Source organism: Micrasema longulum, unplaced genomic scaffold (genome assembly GCF_059751315.1).
Source record: "Micrasema longulum isolate JH-2025_06_02 unplaced genomic scaffold, ASM5975131v1 h1tg000487l, whole genome shotgun sequence".
Taxonomy (NCBI): Eukaryota; Metazoa; Arthropoda; class Insecta; order Trichoptera; family Brachycentridae; genus Micrasema; species Micrasema longulum.
In genome coordinates this window covers 1,605,689-1,624,878 of record NW_028277684.1, presented here as the reverse complement: position 1 = coordinate 1,624,878, position 19,190 = coordinate 1,605,689, and the positions used below count along the sequence as shown (strand labels likewise).

The 19,190-nt window shown below is 31.3% G+C and overlaps 2 protein-coding genes across 5 annotated transcripts; one reads left to right on the top strand and one right to left on the bottom strand.

The window, feature by feature from the left end:
* Sms (spermine synthase) lies at positions 1-9,159 on the top strand. Of its 4 annotated transcripts, XM_088227114.1 has the most exons (8): positions 271-410; positions 1,017-1,128; positions 4,599-4,707; positions 5,069-5,191; positions 5,502-5,588; positions 7,887-8,044; positions 8,354-8,545; positions 8,840-9,159. In XM_088227114.1, exons 2-8 carry the CDS (start codon positions 1,105-1,107, stop codon positions 9,005-9,007), a joined length of 861 nt encoding a protein of 286 aa, XP_088083240.1. In that variant the 5' UTR covers positions 271-410; positions 1,017-1,104; the 3' UTR covers positions 9,008-9,159. The 4 variants fall into 4 exon arrangements, with proteins under 4 accessions (XP_088083238.1, XP_088083239.1, XP_088083240.1 ...); XM_088227112.1 differs by lacking the exon at positions 4,599-4,707 and having other exon boundaries at positions 1-410; XM_088227113.1 differs by lacking the exon at positions 1,017-1,128 and having other exon boundaries at positions 2-410.
* A 4,252-nt stretch (positions 9,160-13,411) lies between these two features.
* Positions 13,412-17,404, bottom strand: Chmp1 (charged multivesicular body protein 1). The gene is made up of 4 exons (XM_088227117.1): positions 17,039-17,404; positions 16,023-16,267; positions 15,693-15,913; positions 13,412-13,860 (listed from the first exon to the last, which is right to left on the bottom strand). The coding sequence occupies exons 1-4, from the start codon at positions 17,058-17,060 to the stop codon at positions 13,737-13,739; spliced, it is 612 nt and encodes a 203-aa protein (XP_088083243.1). The 5' UTR covers positions 17,061-17,404; the 3' UTR covers positions 13,412-13,736.
* Positions 17,405-19,190: the final 1,786 nt, after the last annotated feature.

Below are 19,190 nucleotides of genomic sequence, written 5' to 3'. Positions count from 1 at the left end.
CTTCCATTTTCCATTTTATCTTTGACTTTCGCGGTTCTGGTGCGCGAAATAGTGAAATCAATAACTAATTTCATATTGGAATTTCGCATCGTTTGAAATATTATTTTTATTACATAACGTTGTATGAAATGTCGGTTCAAACCGTTTTGCTTGATTTTTCACTCGACTCGCACCGAGTCGGAGATGATCTTGGTCAAAAAGCTGTGTTTGATAAAATCGAGCAGCTTTTGAAAGAGCATGTTTCTCACTTGATTCTGGTAGCAGATATAAAATTGGAAGGAGGATCTTTAAAGATTCTAACTGGAAAGAATGGGTGTACTATATCTATTAGATTCTTTGACCAAGGTCTAATTACAATTAATTTAGAATATTACAAGCAAGATGATGCAGAACCGATTATAAGTTACGAGGTATGTGTTCAGTTAAGAACCCTGCAACAATTTTAGACGAGACTCACCGGTTTTCTGACTTCTTCAAAGAATAATTTTATGATATTTGTTTTTAAATTTTTATTTTATCAAGTTCTTGTTTGACTAGGATTAAAACGAAAATTTCTAAGAAAATGTTTGGTTCAACTTTATTTTCATAAAATAATCTTTTGACAACTTAAATACTCTTATTTTTCTATAAATGTTGCACTATAACATACACTATGCTAAAGGAAGCGATATCTATGTATCTAATAATATATTGCGTAGTTATGGCGTTTTAATAAATCGGTTATTTTTGTTTCTTATAATAACAGCATTTGGAAATGTGTAACTACAGTTGACTATGGAATAGAACAATACTAACTTTAGAAAAAATAAATGCACAATAATAGTAAACATGGTGTATTTTATCTCTGCATACAATATTCTTATTTCATTTCATTTATTGTCTGCACTCTTATTAAATTGATATTTTTGACTGATATCACAAATATTGACCATTTATAGTTTGTTTAAATAAAACCTGTAAGTTGTATTAAAAACATGCTGAATTTCAACATTTTGAGTGAAATATTTTATTTCTAGTCTTCCAAACTACTGGAAACTTCTATAAGGTTAACTTTGGGATGTGACCGAGCAAAATTATTCCCTACTATCAAAAGGGGATACAAATATGATGTGTATCTCACTAGCTCAGGTCAGGATTATATTTTGTGGTAGCATATTGTTACCTAAATGTTTTCACTTTTCCGTAGCAGTTTGCATTTCTTACACTACAAACATTCAATGCATGCTGTGTTATTTTCAAAACTATCCTCTTTTCCTGACATTTTTTAAAATCAAGAAATAACTAGATTAACTTGTATATAACATGTTTTCTTTTCTTTTGTCGATAATACCTCAATTACTGGTTAATTTGTGTGTATTTTTACGTGGGTGAGGCTAGCGTAGGTGTGATGTGAACATTTGAGTAGATTTCACTGTAAAATGTAACCCCTAGAATCATCTACCTTAGCTTGTCAACTATTCTTTGATCACCTTACAAATTCTTTCTCTCTTTCCCAATTGAAAATTACCACAATTTGTGCACCAAGTTGCATAATTCTTAATTTAGTCATATCAGATTTCAAACAAATAAAATCTAACAAGTAATAAAAGTTTTTCTTCATAATGAAATTTATACTTCGAAAATAGAAGTCAATCATATAACCTTTATACAATTTAATTATAATAATCTACAAGAACCATAAACAATATTTTCGGATAATAGTTTGTCCTGTACTATAATCGTTCCTCTCGACATTCCTGCCAGATGATAAATGAGATTTATTGTTGATTTAACCCCCTTATTATTACTTTAATTTTCTCTCTCCATTTGTAATATAACACCTACGTAGCAGGTATTTCTTACACGAAAACTATCTAACTTTATTTCATCAAAAGTTAGCAATTGGCACATAGCTTTCTATGGAAATTATTTTTTCAAACATTTATACTTTAAAAAAACTGCACTGCCAAATCCAATTGCTTACACTTTATGAATATTACTTCAAAACAATTTTCACAATGAGCTATCACCATTTGTACAAATTATCACACAGAATTTATTTTACAACAATGGCCCGATACTTTTAATTGACCACCGGTAACTATGATAGATTAGTTATTTCTAATGGTTAATATATTATATATAGTTTATTTGTGAAAAAATTTAACCAAGTACAGTTGTGATCAATGAAAAGCCCGTATTTCAAAGAAACCTTAACTATCAAACTCAAAAGTATTTTTTTTATTAAGTCAAAAAATTACAAAAAAAACTTATGGATACGTGTATTAGTTTATTTAGTTACAAATGCAACCAAAATGAAATTACAAAAGCTTAAGATAGTTAAATAAATCATGATTATGTTCCAAGAAGTGATATCTCCCAATATGGGCTGACTCATTAATGAGTGAACAATAGTTGGATTTTCTACTTTTGTTGTAACGGTAAGATTTTTTTTCTTTTTTGTTATATTATTTGGTACTTAAACTATACATTAAAATTAATTTATGGTAAATAAAATTCTAGTAATAATAATAATAATGATTTAATATTTTGTAACATCACCCTTCTTCTCTATAACAAGTTTTATCCTGTTAGGCATAGATTCATGCAGTGAACTAAGAATGTTTTGTGTCATCTCTTTCTCCCAAACATCAATTATTACTTTTTTGAGCTCCATGATGTTTTTCACCCTTTTTTGGCTAATTTTCCCTTCATAATTGCCCCTAAGTTTTCAATGGGATTCAGGTCGGGACTGTTTCCGGGCCATTTCATAGACGTTATTCCCGTTGATCCTTTGAAATCGGTTATCTGTAATGAGATTACATTATTTATGATGGATTTGCTTAATAAATTTTGATAAAAATATTGGTCTTGTACTCACCGAACGAGCTCTATGACACGGGTTGGAATCGTCTTGAAAAACTGGATCCTCGTAAAATTCAGTTAAAGCCCCTATTGCAGGTATGACGTCATCTTGGACAACTATTCTATGCTGTACTGTATTCATCGTTCCTTGTACAAAGTATACTGGTCCAAACCATGACTTGTCATACACCCCCATATCATGGGGTAGGGTGAATGTTTTATCGTCCTTCTCATACTCTTAGGGTGAAACCTTTCTCCAGGTTTACGTCGCACCTGCTGTCTCCTATCTAAACCAAACAAGTCAAATTTGGACTCATCGAAAAACATCACTTTCTGCCAGTCAGTTGCTGTCCGATTTCTATGATTTTTAGCTCATTCGAGCAGAGTCTTCTTCATCTTGTCTGTTAAGAGAGGCTTATTTACAATACTCCGCACCTGGAAACCCTTCTCTATCAATTTCTGGATACCGTTATTCTTGAACACATTGTCTGGCTGGCAGATTGTATTTCCCTGCGTATTTCTTCAGAAGTCATCAATCGATTATCCAACATGACCTCGACTATTTTACGATCTTCTCTTGGGGACGTATTTCTGGGCCGACCACTTCCTTTTTTACGCTCAATTGAACCAGTTTCTTTTTATTTTTTTATAAAAGCCCTCATAGAGCTTTCGTCAAACCTAACTCATCGGGCAATTTCACGAACTTTTACTTTCTCCTCCAAAAAAGCAAAATTTTTTAACTTAACGACAATTGACATTTGCTTGGAACTTTCCATATTAAGTGGACAATGCTTACTTTAAGACATGTAGCACGATACTAAAATTATTTAGCCATTTGTTATATACATTAATTAATTACCAAACCACCCCCCTAAATACAATGTAAAACAAATTTGTCAAATCAACTATTTCCAAGAAATATTGCCATTAAGTTGGATTAACGGTAAAAATTTAAGTGTGGGTTTTTTTTAATGATCGTCACTGTATATACCAATTTGTATAATATATTTTTTAAACTACTGTAATTAAATTTAATTTATTGTCAGTCAAAAATATCAGTTTGTGTTTAGTAGAAGAATTAATTATTCATTCATTTTTTTGCGAAATTCAAGTACTGTGCATTATGTTTAATTTTGATAACAAACTTTCCAAATTGCTGATATTATTCAGATTTATATGATTAATAAGCTGCTTTTATCTTAGTTTTGGCGTGAAAACCCCCCTTTAATAACCACAGAATTTGTATTTTATTAATTTATTTTAATTTATTGATATTGTCTTCGATGATTATTTTCCTGTATCTTTTGTTTATGTCCTGCATTCCCGCATTTACTATCGAGGCTATAAAAACCCTATGAATACGATTAATAAAGGTTCATATTAAAAATACTTTTAACCTTCTATCCTTCAACCATTTTAAAAAATAATTTTTCAGTATCACAAAGTATCTAAATACGGTCATATTGAAAATAGAGTCCAATAAAAATGTTTCGAATAAAAAAATATAAACAAAAATTTATTTAACACTTCCAAATAAAGTGTGAATATATCCGAAGGCAATCTCAGCTCACAACATCCGCTGTAGTCTGATAGAACTTTAGTTAGAAGCCTAAATGACCACTGTAGGTACCTAACAAATCTAAGCATTCACAAATAATATTTTACTAACCGCATCAGTAAAAGCTTAGCATTTTGGCATGTTTATAGAACTTCCTTCCCCAATTTTTTTTCTCTTTGTTTCATTATTATCCTAGACAGCGAAGGTGATGGAGACCAAATTGCGAAAACAATTATCTGCTTTCAAGGGACAAGCTTACCCTCCTCTCAAAAGGGCATTGTTCAGGAGATATTTTCCCAGTTCCGGTAAGTTCTATGTTGTTAGTAAATAAAACCTATTAAAACATTTGCGTATGAAAAATTCCTCCCACTGAATACAATTGGCATGCCCGAACACATGTAATTCCGTTTCACATGTATTCTAAAACAAAAATACTTATTCATTTAACTATTCCTTGGATAATACTTTTAAACTAAAATGGCGGTAATTGTTACGTACGGACTTTGTTTATCTCTGAATATAACCATCTTGATAATAAGTCGCCATTATTATAAATAATTTAACTTCTCTCTGAATTTATCAATCTGTAGTAGTATGATTTGTCCTTGTCCCGTTTACGTGCCAATTTATAAAATCCAATTTTTATCACACCCGTTTTCTTTTCAGATGAAAGATTGTTGGAATATGATATTGATTCAGTTGTGTATGAAAAAGTCTCCCCCTTTCAAAAAATTCAAATTGTGCATTCAAAAAGCCTTGGTAACATGCTTGTCTTAGATGAATTACAGAGTAAGTATATATTTCATTTTTATCAATATCATATTCTCTCCTAAAGATTTACCAGTGAGTTCAAAATATTGAATGAGCTTAACATTAATAATCTTTTTTTTTCTTGACATATAATATGATAATTATGTTCAATTTGTGTTTATACATTGAAATACTAAATGTTTTGATAATAATATGAATAACACTATTTATGAGCATGGGTCTTTTTTTTATATTCTGAAGCGATACTATTATATTTAAACAATTTGTAATCACATAGTTGCCTCACTGAAAGGACATTTCTTTACTCATATTGCATAATTTCTTGCAGATATTGCTGAAGCTGATTTGATCTACACTGAGACATTAATGCAAAGAGGAAAAGAGAATTATGAAGGATCTGAAATTATTATATTGGGTACATGATAATATAAAATTCCATTTAGTATTAATAATCCAAATATTTGTCAGCCCATGCTTTGTAATAGCTAAGATTTATTTATTTATTCATTTAAAATTACACTCGTTAACAGATTCATGAACTTATTACGGCTTTTTAGGCTGTGCCCATGCTAAGCCATAATAATTAACAAGAATAAAAAATACACAGTAAAACAAATTAAATTATAATAACATGTGATGCAATAGAATAACAATCCAGAAAAATAAAGTATAAATAATAAAGAATAAAATATATAAAGATGCCTGGCTTACGCACTGGAGTTCCTAGTTCAATTCTCGTTGAAATAATCAAATATATTTTTCTCAAGCCTGGGTGTTTTGTGCTATAATTCACTTCTGTGATTAAGTGTTCTGATTTTTTTTTTAAATGTAAATCAAAAATTTTAGCGCAGTTCTTTTCTAGTTCATAATTATTTATGGTCAGTTGAAAATGACCGAATATTTATGTAATTTTAATTCAGTTAAAATAAGATGTACGAGGTGTGTTCAGAACATATTACAAAAGAAATGAAGAACATTTTAGAGAAGGTAATATAGAAGTCTAGGCACGATTGTTGATAAATCCACCTGGTCCAAGAAAAAGTATAGAAATTGAAAAAATAATTTTTCAAGCGTTGCCTAGTATGTAGGTGACATAATTCAATAACACGAATCTCACCCGCATAAATAAAGGTTTCAGCTCTTTAACTTCACAAACATCAACAGATGAAAGAATTGAAGTGATATAGATGTTTCCTGCTTCGCACTGCCAAAGATTTTAATTCACTTAAAGTAATAAATATATTGTATGTAGCACTAGTTCGCAGTCAGTTAGAATATAATTCCATTGTGTGGTCTCCTCTGTATAAATTACACATTAAGAACATAGAGAGAATTCAAAAAAAGCATTTGAGATTTGTAAATTTTAAATTAAATATTCCCTTAGATAACATAAATTACACGTATTTATTAGACACTTTAAATTTAATTTTATTAGAAGATCGTAGAAAAATAAATGACCTCCTTTTTTTATTTAAAATTTTAAATTCGGAGCTCGATTGTTGTGAACTCCTGAATCTCATTAACTTCAAAATACCTAATCGAATCACTAGAAATACGGAGTTGTTTGCAACTACGAGTACATACGTGGGTACTAACTATGCACGACACTCTCCGATTCCGCGTTTACATTCCTTAGCCAACAAATTTACTTGTGAAATAGACATTTTTAATACGACAATTATCAATTTTAAAACGTTCTTAAATGCACTGTTTGAAACAAATTATTAATGTCGTAATAAAACTTTCTTTTTCATACAATTCTTTCTCTGTTTTTGATGTGTATTATTATTATCTTATCTCTTTCTGATATTAATTTATCAAATATTTTTGTGTACCGTATATTATATTATTTTCACATATATACTTACTGTTAACTAATTTTCATTATTTGTTTTTAACAAAAATTTGTTGATACCATTTTTTTTTTTTTTTATACTTATAAGTATATGAAAAAGTATATATTTTTTCTTTGAATTCTTTAGAAGTTATTTACAATTTGATTTTTATTTCAATTACTTTTATTATATCCATATAAAATATTTTTTTTCTTTTTTACTATGTAAAGTTTCACTTTTTATTTTGCATGGCAGTATGCTTCTTATTGTTTCTAAATGTATACAAAAAAGCATTGTTTATCTTTTAAATTTTTACGCACTATGTTTGTACTTAACTGTATATTTTTTGTAAATGCCCCTTGGGCGTATTGTAAAATTAAATAAAATAAAATAAATAAATAAATAAATAAATATGGACGGAATGGTGAACGTTACAGTGTGTAAAGTGGCCACTTAAACCAGCCAATGACAGGTCATAAGCCCTGTAGATGCCAAGACTTCTATATTACCTTCTCTAAAATGTTCTTCATCTCTGTTGTAATATATTAATATTCACAGCTCCCCAAGGAGTTGAATCCAGTCCTTGTCTACAAAAATTTGGACAAACTCAGAATATTGTTGGTTTGTGTGTTTCGAGGATTAGAAGAAGCGCTGGCACAAGTGCATAATATCTAATGGGGACTATTTTGAAGGCGACAACATTAATGTAGACGAATAAATAGATATCCCTGTATCCCAAAAAACTAAAATCCCTGTTATTTTTTGAACACACCTCGTAATATTCGGAAATGTCATAAAGATAAAATATTTAGTGCAAAAAAGTCATAAATAAATTCCCCAAGTATTTTGTCATTTAAAAATTATAATGAATTTTAAAGGCGGAGGTGATGGAGCACTTCTTTATGAACTATTGAAGGAGAAACCAAAATATGTCTGGATGCTAGAAATAGACGAGGATGTGATGGAAGCTTGTAATGAGCACATGAAGTCAATATGTGGGGATGTGCTTGAAACAAGGAAAGGAGATAACTACGAGGTATTGAAATAAAATATTGCAAAAGTGTCTTGTTTGCCTTCTGGTGTAATATTAGTGCGTTTCAGTCCATACTTTGCAGTCCATCCCTTGTCCGATTCCTTTTTGACTATCGTTTGATGGTCTCAAGTATTACACTTGAAACACAGTAATAATTATTGTATCTTTGTGTTTTAAGCTGTTGAGATAATATGTTCCATAATATGCCATAACTAATGTTCCAATTACTGTGCCGCTAAGAGTGGATAAGAAACTGAGAGATCTATCCCAAATTTTGAATAAAGTCTTTATTGTAGTGAAATTTATTTTCAGATAATTGTGGATGACTGTATGGTGACACTAAATAAGCTTATAAAACAAGGTAAAAAGGTGAATTACATCTTCGGTGACCTAACTGATATACCTATATCTGATACTCCCAGTGGCGAAATCTGGGATTTCATTATGCTAATTTTGGATACATCTTTCAAAGTCCTCAAGCCAGATGGAAAATTCATGACACATGTAAGATTAATAGCTCCTTTAATCGTGTGGCATTGTATTATTAGTTATCTTTAATGTAATTTAGTATTAACTTCTAGTATTCTGTGACATGTGCACAACATAGAGGTTGCGCATGACTGTGTTGAATGCTTAATACTTTAATGATTTTTTCCTGCATCTGCAGGTAACTTCAATACATATGTAAACATATGTATGAATTTGTGCTTCCACTACGTTATTAGCTCTGTTACTTATAAACATTTGTGTTGGTGTTGTAGGGCACAACAATGACAAAACAATATCTTTCTTTTCTAGGCAAACGGAGCGAGTTGTCCAGAATCACTCCAGATGTTTGAGGATCAATTGACAAAGTTAAACCATTCTGTAAAATTCGCCAAGAGCAGCGCCTTTGTACCATCGTTCCTCGAGGACTGGCTTTTTTACCAGATTTCCTTCAAAACGGAAGAAAATATGACAACATAATCCACATTGGCACTACAATAAATACTCAGATTATAATAATGAACAATTTTAAGTCACTAAATAAGTCCTAGATTTGAAGCTATCTAATTCACTTAGCTGTTATGTTATATGGCCAAAGATTTCCATTCAGCATTTATTTTTTTTGTGTTTAGTGAAAGTTAATGTTTGTAATTTTATAAATTTGGTTACCAGGGGTGGTATCCTGAACCACTCTCGTGGCACGAGAAAACAGTTTTTCAGTTTTGTATGAAAACACGAGAAAAACTGCTCTCTCGTGCCACGAGAGTGGTTTAGGATACCACCCCAGGTAACAATATTCCAATATTATGTACTAACAATGTGTTCTAGGTAATACTTACAGCCTACTACAGTAGGCTGTAAGTATTACTTTTGTATATATATATATTTTTATTATTCGTTAATTTTAGGTTTTTTATCCTATCAACCACTAGTCAACACTGTTTTAGATGTCCATAAATATGTAAATAGGATTTCTTTAATAAAAGAAATATAAATTAAATTGTGTTTTATCATTCCATCATTTTTACCATTGAAATACAATTTATTACAGTGAGATAGTTGTATAGGATACGAGCAAACTAGCGAAAAAATGACATGCTTACTACTCTGATCTAATAATAATTATTATTAATCCATAGTGCAGAGCCAATTTTACCATATAACACAAAAAAAACATATTTATCTTCATAAAACAATATGGAAATAACTTCTTTTTCAGCCTTATTCTCTCTACTGCTGGATAAAGGCCTCTTCCAAACGTCTCCATTCCTTCTTATCACCCGCTTTCACCATCCACGTTTTACCGGCAATAGAGGCAATGTCGTCGACCCATCTTTTCTGTGGCCTTCCAAAACTTCTTTTGTTTGCCCATGGTCTCCACTTTATTATTCTGGGTGTCCACCTGCCATCATTTTTTCTTGCCAAGTGTCCTGCCCACTGCCATTTCAATTTCGCTGCACGATCCATGATATCCACGACTCCGGTTCGGCAGAAATAACTTACATGTATTTAAATTAAGTAAAAGATGTTCCTAAAAAATAACAATTAAAATACATACATAATGTTGCTTATATGTACATCATTTGTGTATGTAAGATTTATAAACTTAGTATGTATCTTACATTTTATTACTTTATAACAATATTATACAATTTGTACAAATTTTCTATGGCCGTTAATAAAATAAATTTATAAAAATAAACAAATGGTAAGGAAAGAAAGAAAAAAGAATTATTCTTTACGTGAAAGAAATTAATTTTAATCTATCTATGGTCGTTACACCAGCAATATCTGTAAGTGAACTTTCCTCTTTAAAAGTATTTTTAATTTCTCATTAAGATTGCATAATTTTGTTTCAACAAAATATGCGCCAATATTTTCAAAACAAAATTATGTAATTTTCCTTTCCATTATCAATAAAAAATATGCTTAAAAAAATCTATCATTGAAAGGTACATTGTTTTATTGATCTCCTGAACAATTTTGAAAATGTTGCTAACAGATATTGCCAGCACAACGACACGTCCTTATGGCGATCTCAGCATTGATTTGTAGCCGCTGCTTAAACAGGGGTGAGAGGATCAAAGTAGAGCAGCAAAGGGGTTTACCAATCCAGCTGTAAACATTTCAGCAGTACCTGGGCAGTCAATAGTACCATATCATCTGCATAACTAATATTGTTAGCATAGACAGTATTTACATTCGACATTGGTTGAATTAAGAATTGTAAGAAGTATAAAAATGGGAAAGTATTTTCATGTTTTTACGACTAAGTGAAATAATTTGGTAGGATCTCACCCGGACCCAAGGTTTCAGATCTTTTATTTGGCAAAACAGATGGAAGAAATGTTGTTGTTTAAACATTGCCAGAATGGTGAATGTTACACAGTGTGTAGATTAACCCAATCCCAGCGGGAACTATCTTTAGACAGTCTGAAAAATCGTGCCCCGTACGCGGCAACTGTCTTTAGACACTTAAGACTTTACAGGCTGACACTTTGATAAGTGCACGATATATGGCCAAAAAGTTTGTAATGAAATATTTCCTGGACATTTGTTGATGAGTGACATCTTTGAAGAACTCCCAGTATTATATTTGTTTATATTATAAAAGATCTTAATCAGAGCGGGCGAAACAATGACCCAACAGTTTTAAACTTCCCGCTCGGCAATGACCTCGAGCTGTATCTCGAGTGTTGTATTACGTTATCTCTATAGAACTGTGCGTTGATCGTGTTATTGAACACCTTGCATTACTGCTGTACTGAAAAGATGTAAGAATTGTATTTGTAATAATAACGACTTTAAGTAATACCTACTATAATAATCATATTAAAAACCTCATTTTGTTTAGTTCATGTTTTATTTTTATTATTGTTTTTATTTTGTAAATAATCATAATATCTCAATATGTCAAACCGATGTTAAAGTGATGAGCAGATTTGTGAGGGACAGATTTTAAAGTAAGCGAGAAGTCTTTCATGTTGAAGACGATATTCGAAATATTGTTGTTTCCATATGCCATGGAAAACTCCGATATTAACCGACGATAAATTCACTTTTATTATTTTATATGTAGAATCTTAAAATCATAAGTGGAAGTATTTTTATTTTAACAATAAAAACAACATAAATATCAAAATTAGAACATAATATTGGACGAATTTCGAACAAAAAATTTTTGTTCGTTTAGTTATATTATAAACAAATGTGTTTAATATATAATCTTGGAACGTAAACACTAATAATTACTGTGCTTAAATAGTGTCTCCGCGCAGTGTTCAATCAACATATTCATAAACACGAGTGAGTACCTATAGTATGATGCTAGCGCTCTGTTCACAAATCGGTTAGAACACTTTTATTTGAATGATTTTATTTATGTAATTTCTCTGTGTACACATAAAAACTTATTTGATTATTGAAGTTGAAGTATTTAGGAAGATAACTAAACGATAAATTATACGGATAAATGAATTTGTCTCTTATAACTAGACGATTTTAAAATCTCATCCCTGATTTTTAGCGCTTGAAAAGATGCCGCCTAATACGGGTGTCGGCAAACGTAATCTATGCTCAGCGGTGAAAGAGTTAATAAACTCCGTAAATGCCTAACTTTCATATTTCTTCCCATAAACATTCTCAATGTCTGTTGAAATATCTATAAGGTATAATATGTATTAATAAAAGACAAATATGTAACAGTGCACTGTATTAAAGTTTTAAAGCAAAAATATATTTATTTTTGGCCAACAACTTTTTGAAATGAAAGCAATAGTAGCGATTTGCATTCTTACAATAATGTATCATCCAAGCATTAGCACATATTTATATGTAAATGGATATATTTTTATAAATAATTTTTATTTTTTAAATATGAATGAAACTAACAGTTTGTTGTTTTTTTTAAACTTAACAAAAATGAAAATATATAAAACAATAAATATTTTCTTTAAAATTTATTTCAAATGAATGGGGCACATTATTTTTGCTTTTTTAAATACTGTTTGTACAGCATATTAGTATACTATTTTTGTTTAGTAACATTACCTACATATTATATGCATTCTCATTACATAATGGTAGGTATATTATGTCTACTGCATGTTTTGCTACCATAAGTTTAAAGATTCTGAATGATCCCATTACTATTCTACTAATTAAAGGAATTATTTATTTGATACCACAACCAACCAGGGCCGCAATTATGAACGGCTATCTTCATCGGCATATACTGAGACGGTATAAACTAATATCGATATTTATGTATGAAAGTGTGTATATTTGTATGAAAATTCAAAGTACCTTCGTTTGTAACCGGTAATTGAACATGTTTAGAAAAAAAAATTGTAAACATATTTTATTTTTCATATGGAAAACTTAATTTTACTTTGTAGATAAAATTGAAGATAAATTTCATCTTCCCATCAGAATACGTACCCTGGTCTAATTAAAGTGGTGAAAAAACCCAGGCTCGAGAAATATCACATTGAATTTTTGTGTTCTCACCGGGAATCGAACCCGGAACCTTCCGTGCACGAGTAAAGCATCTTAGCCATTACACCACGGAGGCCCCCAAATGTGTAAATGAACATATTCTAAAAGTTGATATTTTCTATACACCAGCAAGTTTTTAAAAATATTATTTTTATACGATTAACTATTTTCAAAATTAAAAATAATGTTCCCTCACGGTATGCCATACCAAGGTGAAAGAGTACAACTAAACTGTGTTAAAAAATAGTTAAATGAGGTTGTATTTCTTAGGTATGTATATAAAATATAATGGATACCATAAAATTTTATGATACGGACTTAATAATAACTAATTTCTTATAATATGTGCAATAATACAAACCAACGCATAAAATAACAAGAATATTATTTTCTCAGACAAATTATATTTCCAATGATTGGACAGTTGTGACTTACATTTCAATGAAAGAACTATAATTCCTTCAAGTGACTTTTTTTTTCTTTCAAGCATTGTTTAAATAATTTCTTTAAATTCAAATGACATGATCCAAATGTGACACTAATTGCTGGCTTTATTTATGTAAAATATAAATAATTATTGTATTTGTGTATATGGAATTTATCTTCATATGTAAATCAATTGATAGAATATTCTTAGTTAAACATACATCTTTTTACATCTTAGTTTAAAATGGAAAAGCATTTTAATTAAAGTACAAATATTATATATAATTTATTCTGCTTGTCGCAGTCTCGCTAGTCTCTGCGTAAGTTCATCTTGTTCTTGAGAAACTGCCGTACTGGTTCCAATAGTACTGCCAGCTACACCTTGCGGTAACTCCATATTTAATTCCAATCTGAAAAAAAGGAAATTCAGATTGAGATACCCCCATTAAAAAGTCCCAAGGGGCTAAATCAAGTGAGCACGCCAGCCACTGAAGATCGCCCCTCAAAGACTAGGTATCAGGAAAGAGTTCCTGCAAAACCCCCTATTGCAGTTCCCACCGAGTGTGCCGTGGCTTCATACTGCTGAAACCACACATTCCCAATAAGATTTTGCAGAAAAAAATCTTCAATCATGTTCACAAAGCGATCAAATTCACTATAACTGCAACTCAATTAATGTTTTGGGGTCATCTCGTGGGCAGTTCTACACTTTATCATCTCTTTTCCACACTTAAATTTTTCCTGAATCTGTTTACCTATGTATTAATTAATTGCCAGTCAGGAATATGAGCTCGAGCGGCAATCTTGAGTGAGCATGGAATTTCGCTGCGTGGCAACGTTCAGGCGACCGTTGGAAAAGTAAGCCTTTACAGCAAACATGCGCTGTTCTTTCGTCCAACGCATTCTTGGTACTAAAGTGGAAGAAAGAAAAATTTCCCGAATCGATCGTTTAAATTGAACCATCCGCACTCTAGCAGCCAAACTTTGCTTTCCGGTGCCCAATTCGAATCAGCAAATTATTCAGCCGCACCTTATACATTATACATACCAAATTTATAACTTGTTCTTAGTTGTCTATGCATATGAGAGCTTACAGTATAACTTATGTATTAGTGTAAATTAACACAAAAATAAAAATTATAAATAAGAATACATGGGTATATAATATCGGCGCAACCAAGAATTAATTGCATATTTAATTTAAATAAAAAGTTTATATTTGAAGCACTAACTTTGTGGTTATTCATTATAATAAAATAAATAAAACAACTTTGTTTTTTTTTTTTTTTTTTTTTATACGCCTCCACTCGTTCGCGAGTGATTTTGGCTCTTAGAAACAAGAAAAAGAAATTTAAAGAATATACGCTTCAGTGAACGACAAAAAAAAAACCCATACCCACGAAAAAATATAATATAATGTGAGGTAGCTAAAATCAGTATGAAAGAGTTGTGACAATAAAATATTATTACTGTATAAAGTAAACGTAAACATAAAATGAAATTTCGGGCCAAAAGTAAAGAGGGACATTCAATTAGACTTATTAATTAAATTATGCAAATAATATTTAATAAATTCAAATATTTTTATTATTTGTCCTTAGGAATTTAGTCAGAAGTAAATAAGTATCCAAATCATTCTGGGCTAGTAAAAATTTTACGTTAAGAGGGAATGTATTATATTCTTCACATATATTTTGAAGGAATTCACTTCTTTCGAAGAGGGGACAGTCAAAAAACAGATGATCTAATGTCTCATCGTCATTTTCACAAAGACACATTGCCGAAGTAAAGACACCTAATCTCGATAAATGCGAGGCAACGAGACAATGTCCTATTCTCATTCTTGATATTAAAGAGATGTTCAATTTTGATTGCTTTTCGATTTCAAACCATGGTGTAACGGGGATGGAGCATTGAATACTCTTATAAAACAACCCAGTCGAACTTTGTTTTTAACCACTAATTTTTATTTTTCACCGACCGGTTTCAAAGCAAACAAGCTTCTACCGGTAGGTGAAAAATAAAAATTAGTGGTTAAAAACATACGAGTATTTAATTGTTTCCTACCCTGTTTCGAAACAATACTGCTGTGGAAAACCATTAATGATGAAGTAGGCAAGGGAGAAATAGAAAAATTAAGACCATGCTCAAATTTCAGCTTTCGAAAAACATCTCCAGAAATTAATTACGGAAGTTCATTTATTTATATGATGCCTATGTCAGACAGGCATAAATATCTTACCCTGCCTCATCAGCAACTTGCTGTAAAAGATTATCCACGTCTCCTTGCGGTACGGTAGTAGTTGTCGTCTGTGACATGGCATTTTCCATGTACGATGATTGGACATCCAAATCTTCAAACTGGCTCTCAAATTTATCCATCAACCCTGAGATTTTTTCCAAATTCATAGACTTCATCGCAGCATCCATTGCCTTAACAACCCCTGCCATGGAGTTGGTGACCTGTAAAAGTACGCGTAACATTAATTATTATAAAAAACAAAAAAATATTAAAAACAAAGTAAACTTTATAACACTTAATGTGTTTTTATCTTATATAAGACAACTATACCTTTCTCGTAGTAAGAGCGGTCTGTACCCTGCTTGCAACAGCGTCAACTCTTGCTGACATTCTGAGGTAATTTAGGGCTTGATTCTTTTGCCTGATGGCATTCTCAGCATGAATCCGGGCCCCTTCCATGTTCCCTTTTTGGATTGCTTTTTTTGTTTTGGTTTTTTCCACCCTTTCCTCTTTCTCACATTTTTTAGAATTGCGTTCTAATTCTTTTACCGCAAATTTTAAATTAAATAGATGTTCTGAGGTATGCATTAAGGAAAATATAAATATACTGATGAATATATTATACTATGTTATCTCATAATAAAGTAGTTTAAGAAACCGACATAGGTTGAAAACATATATTTTTAACAAAGTGTTCTTTTGTTACCAATTCCATTGAATTAATTTGAAACAGGTTTTGATTCCTTGGTAATGTCATGGACTTTGGATCAGGAGGTCCGAGGTTCGAAGCCCGCTCCAGAGCCACAACTTGTTTCTTATTTTTCAACAAGGTTATTTACGATTAAAAGAAAGTAGTCCCAGAATTTAAATATCTGGGTAAATCATAATGCGAATATTTATTTTTTTAGATAATGAAAAAAATACTTATACTTGTAAATTACAAATATAGAAACTATGTATGTATGATAATTTCATAAGAATACAATTATATGACGTGATTATCAAAAACAATTTTCAAGGTTATGCCAATTCTGTACTGCAAAAATCAGTCATAGTTTTCTAAAGCCAATTATAAATCATACTAAACAATACAGTGTTTAATTTAATCAGGATAAAGTATGGGATAAGGTAAAGACAGTACAATAGTACATAGATAGAATGAGTCAAGCAGTCGAGGCAAAGAGAAACTCAATGATGGAAGGAATGCTACAAATAAAAGAATGACATTACGTGTAACGCATATTGGAAGAATAATACTATTTAAAGATAGGTTAAAATATAAAATAGACAAGTAGTAACACCTCTATTAAGACTAAATTGACTATGAGTCATCACCAAAAGGATACTTTCCATTACAGATGAAGACATTTCGTTCCCCGTCTTGGTAGCTTTAAAGTACAAATACAAAAATAAATAAGCTGAGCGATGCTCAGGTTTTATTCCAACACAGTCGACACCTTTTCTAGTGAAAATATTAAATGAATGTTTACTGAATGACAGTTGGCTGAAGGCAAAATTATCAAGTTTATTCACTTTGCTACAATAATCACAATGCGTACATCTGTCAAATAGTCAAATTGTAAAATAAGCAGATATTAGAAACATAAACAAGGCAGCGTTCATTTTCACTGAGCATTTGGTTTTGGTTTGATGAATGATCACCATTCGATCTAAATAATATTATCCTTCCCTTATTAGAGATGCAAGGTGGTAAAATTACCACGGAATTTTACCAGATTTTGGTAAATTACGGTATTTTTCGGTAAGAAACGAATTCGACGTACTGATTTTTATTTTTCAAAGATATTTTCAAAGGTATTTTACGGTATTTTTCGGTAAGAAACGAATTCGACGTACTAATTTTTATTTTTCAAAGATATTACAAATACGAGTAGCTTTGTTTTATGACACTTTACATGATTGCAAAAACCAGGTTTAGATCCATCTGATGGTTGTCGAGATTTATTAGAAGTATGGGACGTTCAAGGTCATTTATAAATGTACTTTTTTTTCACTGTTTTTAATAAAAAGGTTTATTATATTTTAAAACTTAACAGGATTGGTGGACATAGGGTCCTTAATAAAACCTTAAGTTTGTGACCTTAAACGACCACCGCTTATGCCACGATTTTGAAAAAATGGTGCTTTAAATCAGTTTTTTGTGCATAATTACGTCCTTGAAGGTTTTATAGAAAAAAAATATACGAAAGTCTCATAAAATAAAATTAACTTCAAAACCGTTGCAATTTTTTTTTTCATAGGATCAATACTTTCCAAGATACACGTTTGAACATCAAATACATTTTATCAAAATAGCGGAAAAGCTCTATTAGCACTAACTTTTTACTAATTATTTGATAGTTGACCTACCAAAAGTCAACCTCATCATTCCATATCCGCTACCTAGTTGGAGCATATGGTGTTCACAAAGATCCTCCAGGCATCTCGGTCGGATGCCAGCTCCTGTGCATCCTCACAAGTCAGGTTCGCATCTCGTAGTTGTGACATGAACTACCAACTACATTAGCAGCGGAGGTCTAAGACGGAGTCAGAAATCGGTCAGAAGTCGGAGTCGAAGTCGGAATCAGAAGCAATCCCGGTAAGTGGAAACGATTCAGAAGTGTAAATTCGGTGTTATGTGGACTGTAAGGTGCCTTGGAGTTGGAGTAATTATAGACTGATTTGTGAGCGTAAGTCACGCGTGGTCATGTCTGCTGTTTAATTGTTTGAAGAGCGCGAACCACTTGTTTTACGGTACGCATTTATTTGAGTTGTTATAATTGAAAATGGATAAATTCCTGAAAAGATCATCAAAACCATCAACGTCTAGCGGGAGTAGTGGAATAAAGAAAAAACAACTTTATTACGACATTTATTTAAAATTTGGGTTTACTGTAATTGACAGTAAACCGCAGTGCGTAATTTGCTTTGAAATTTTGTCAAGAGAAAGCATGAAGCCATCGAAGTTGGTACGCCACCTAAACACAAAACATCCTAATGAAAAAAATAAACCAAGGGCGCGATGAAATCAAGCCATCTTCAAGGGCGTGATGAAAATGTCATTACAGCAAAAGACAAACTCCATGGCTTTATAAAAAAAATGAATTGTGGTCATTATCTATAAATCAAAACAACTTTGATTCATTTTCGTCCACACAGTCTTTCATTGAAGAAGTCGGAAGCGAGATCAACATCAACTCATATATATCTGGTATGAAAATGGTGTTACATAATTTGATAAAAGGATTGTGCCATTACTTCTCACTGCAAGAGATATCGGATAACACTGGGCAAAGATGGATCTTAAATCCGTTTTTAAATGCAGCTATAAACGAGGCAAATTTAGCAACTAAGCTCAAAGAGAATCTGCTGGAACTATCTGCCGATGGGATGTTACACTTGGAATTCAAGTCTGAAAATTTGGATACGTTTTGGTTAAAAAGAAAAACAGAATACCCGGAATACCCGGAAGTGTTCGATTCCATTTTCTACCTCGTA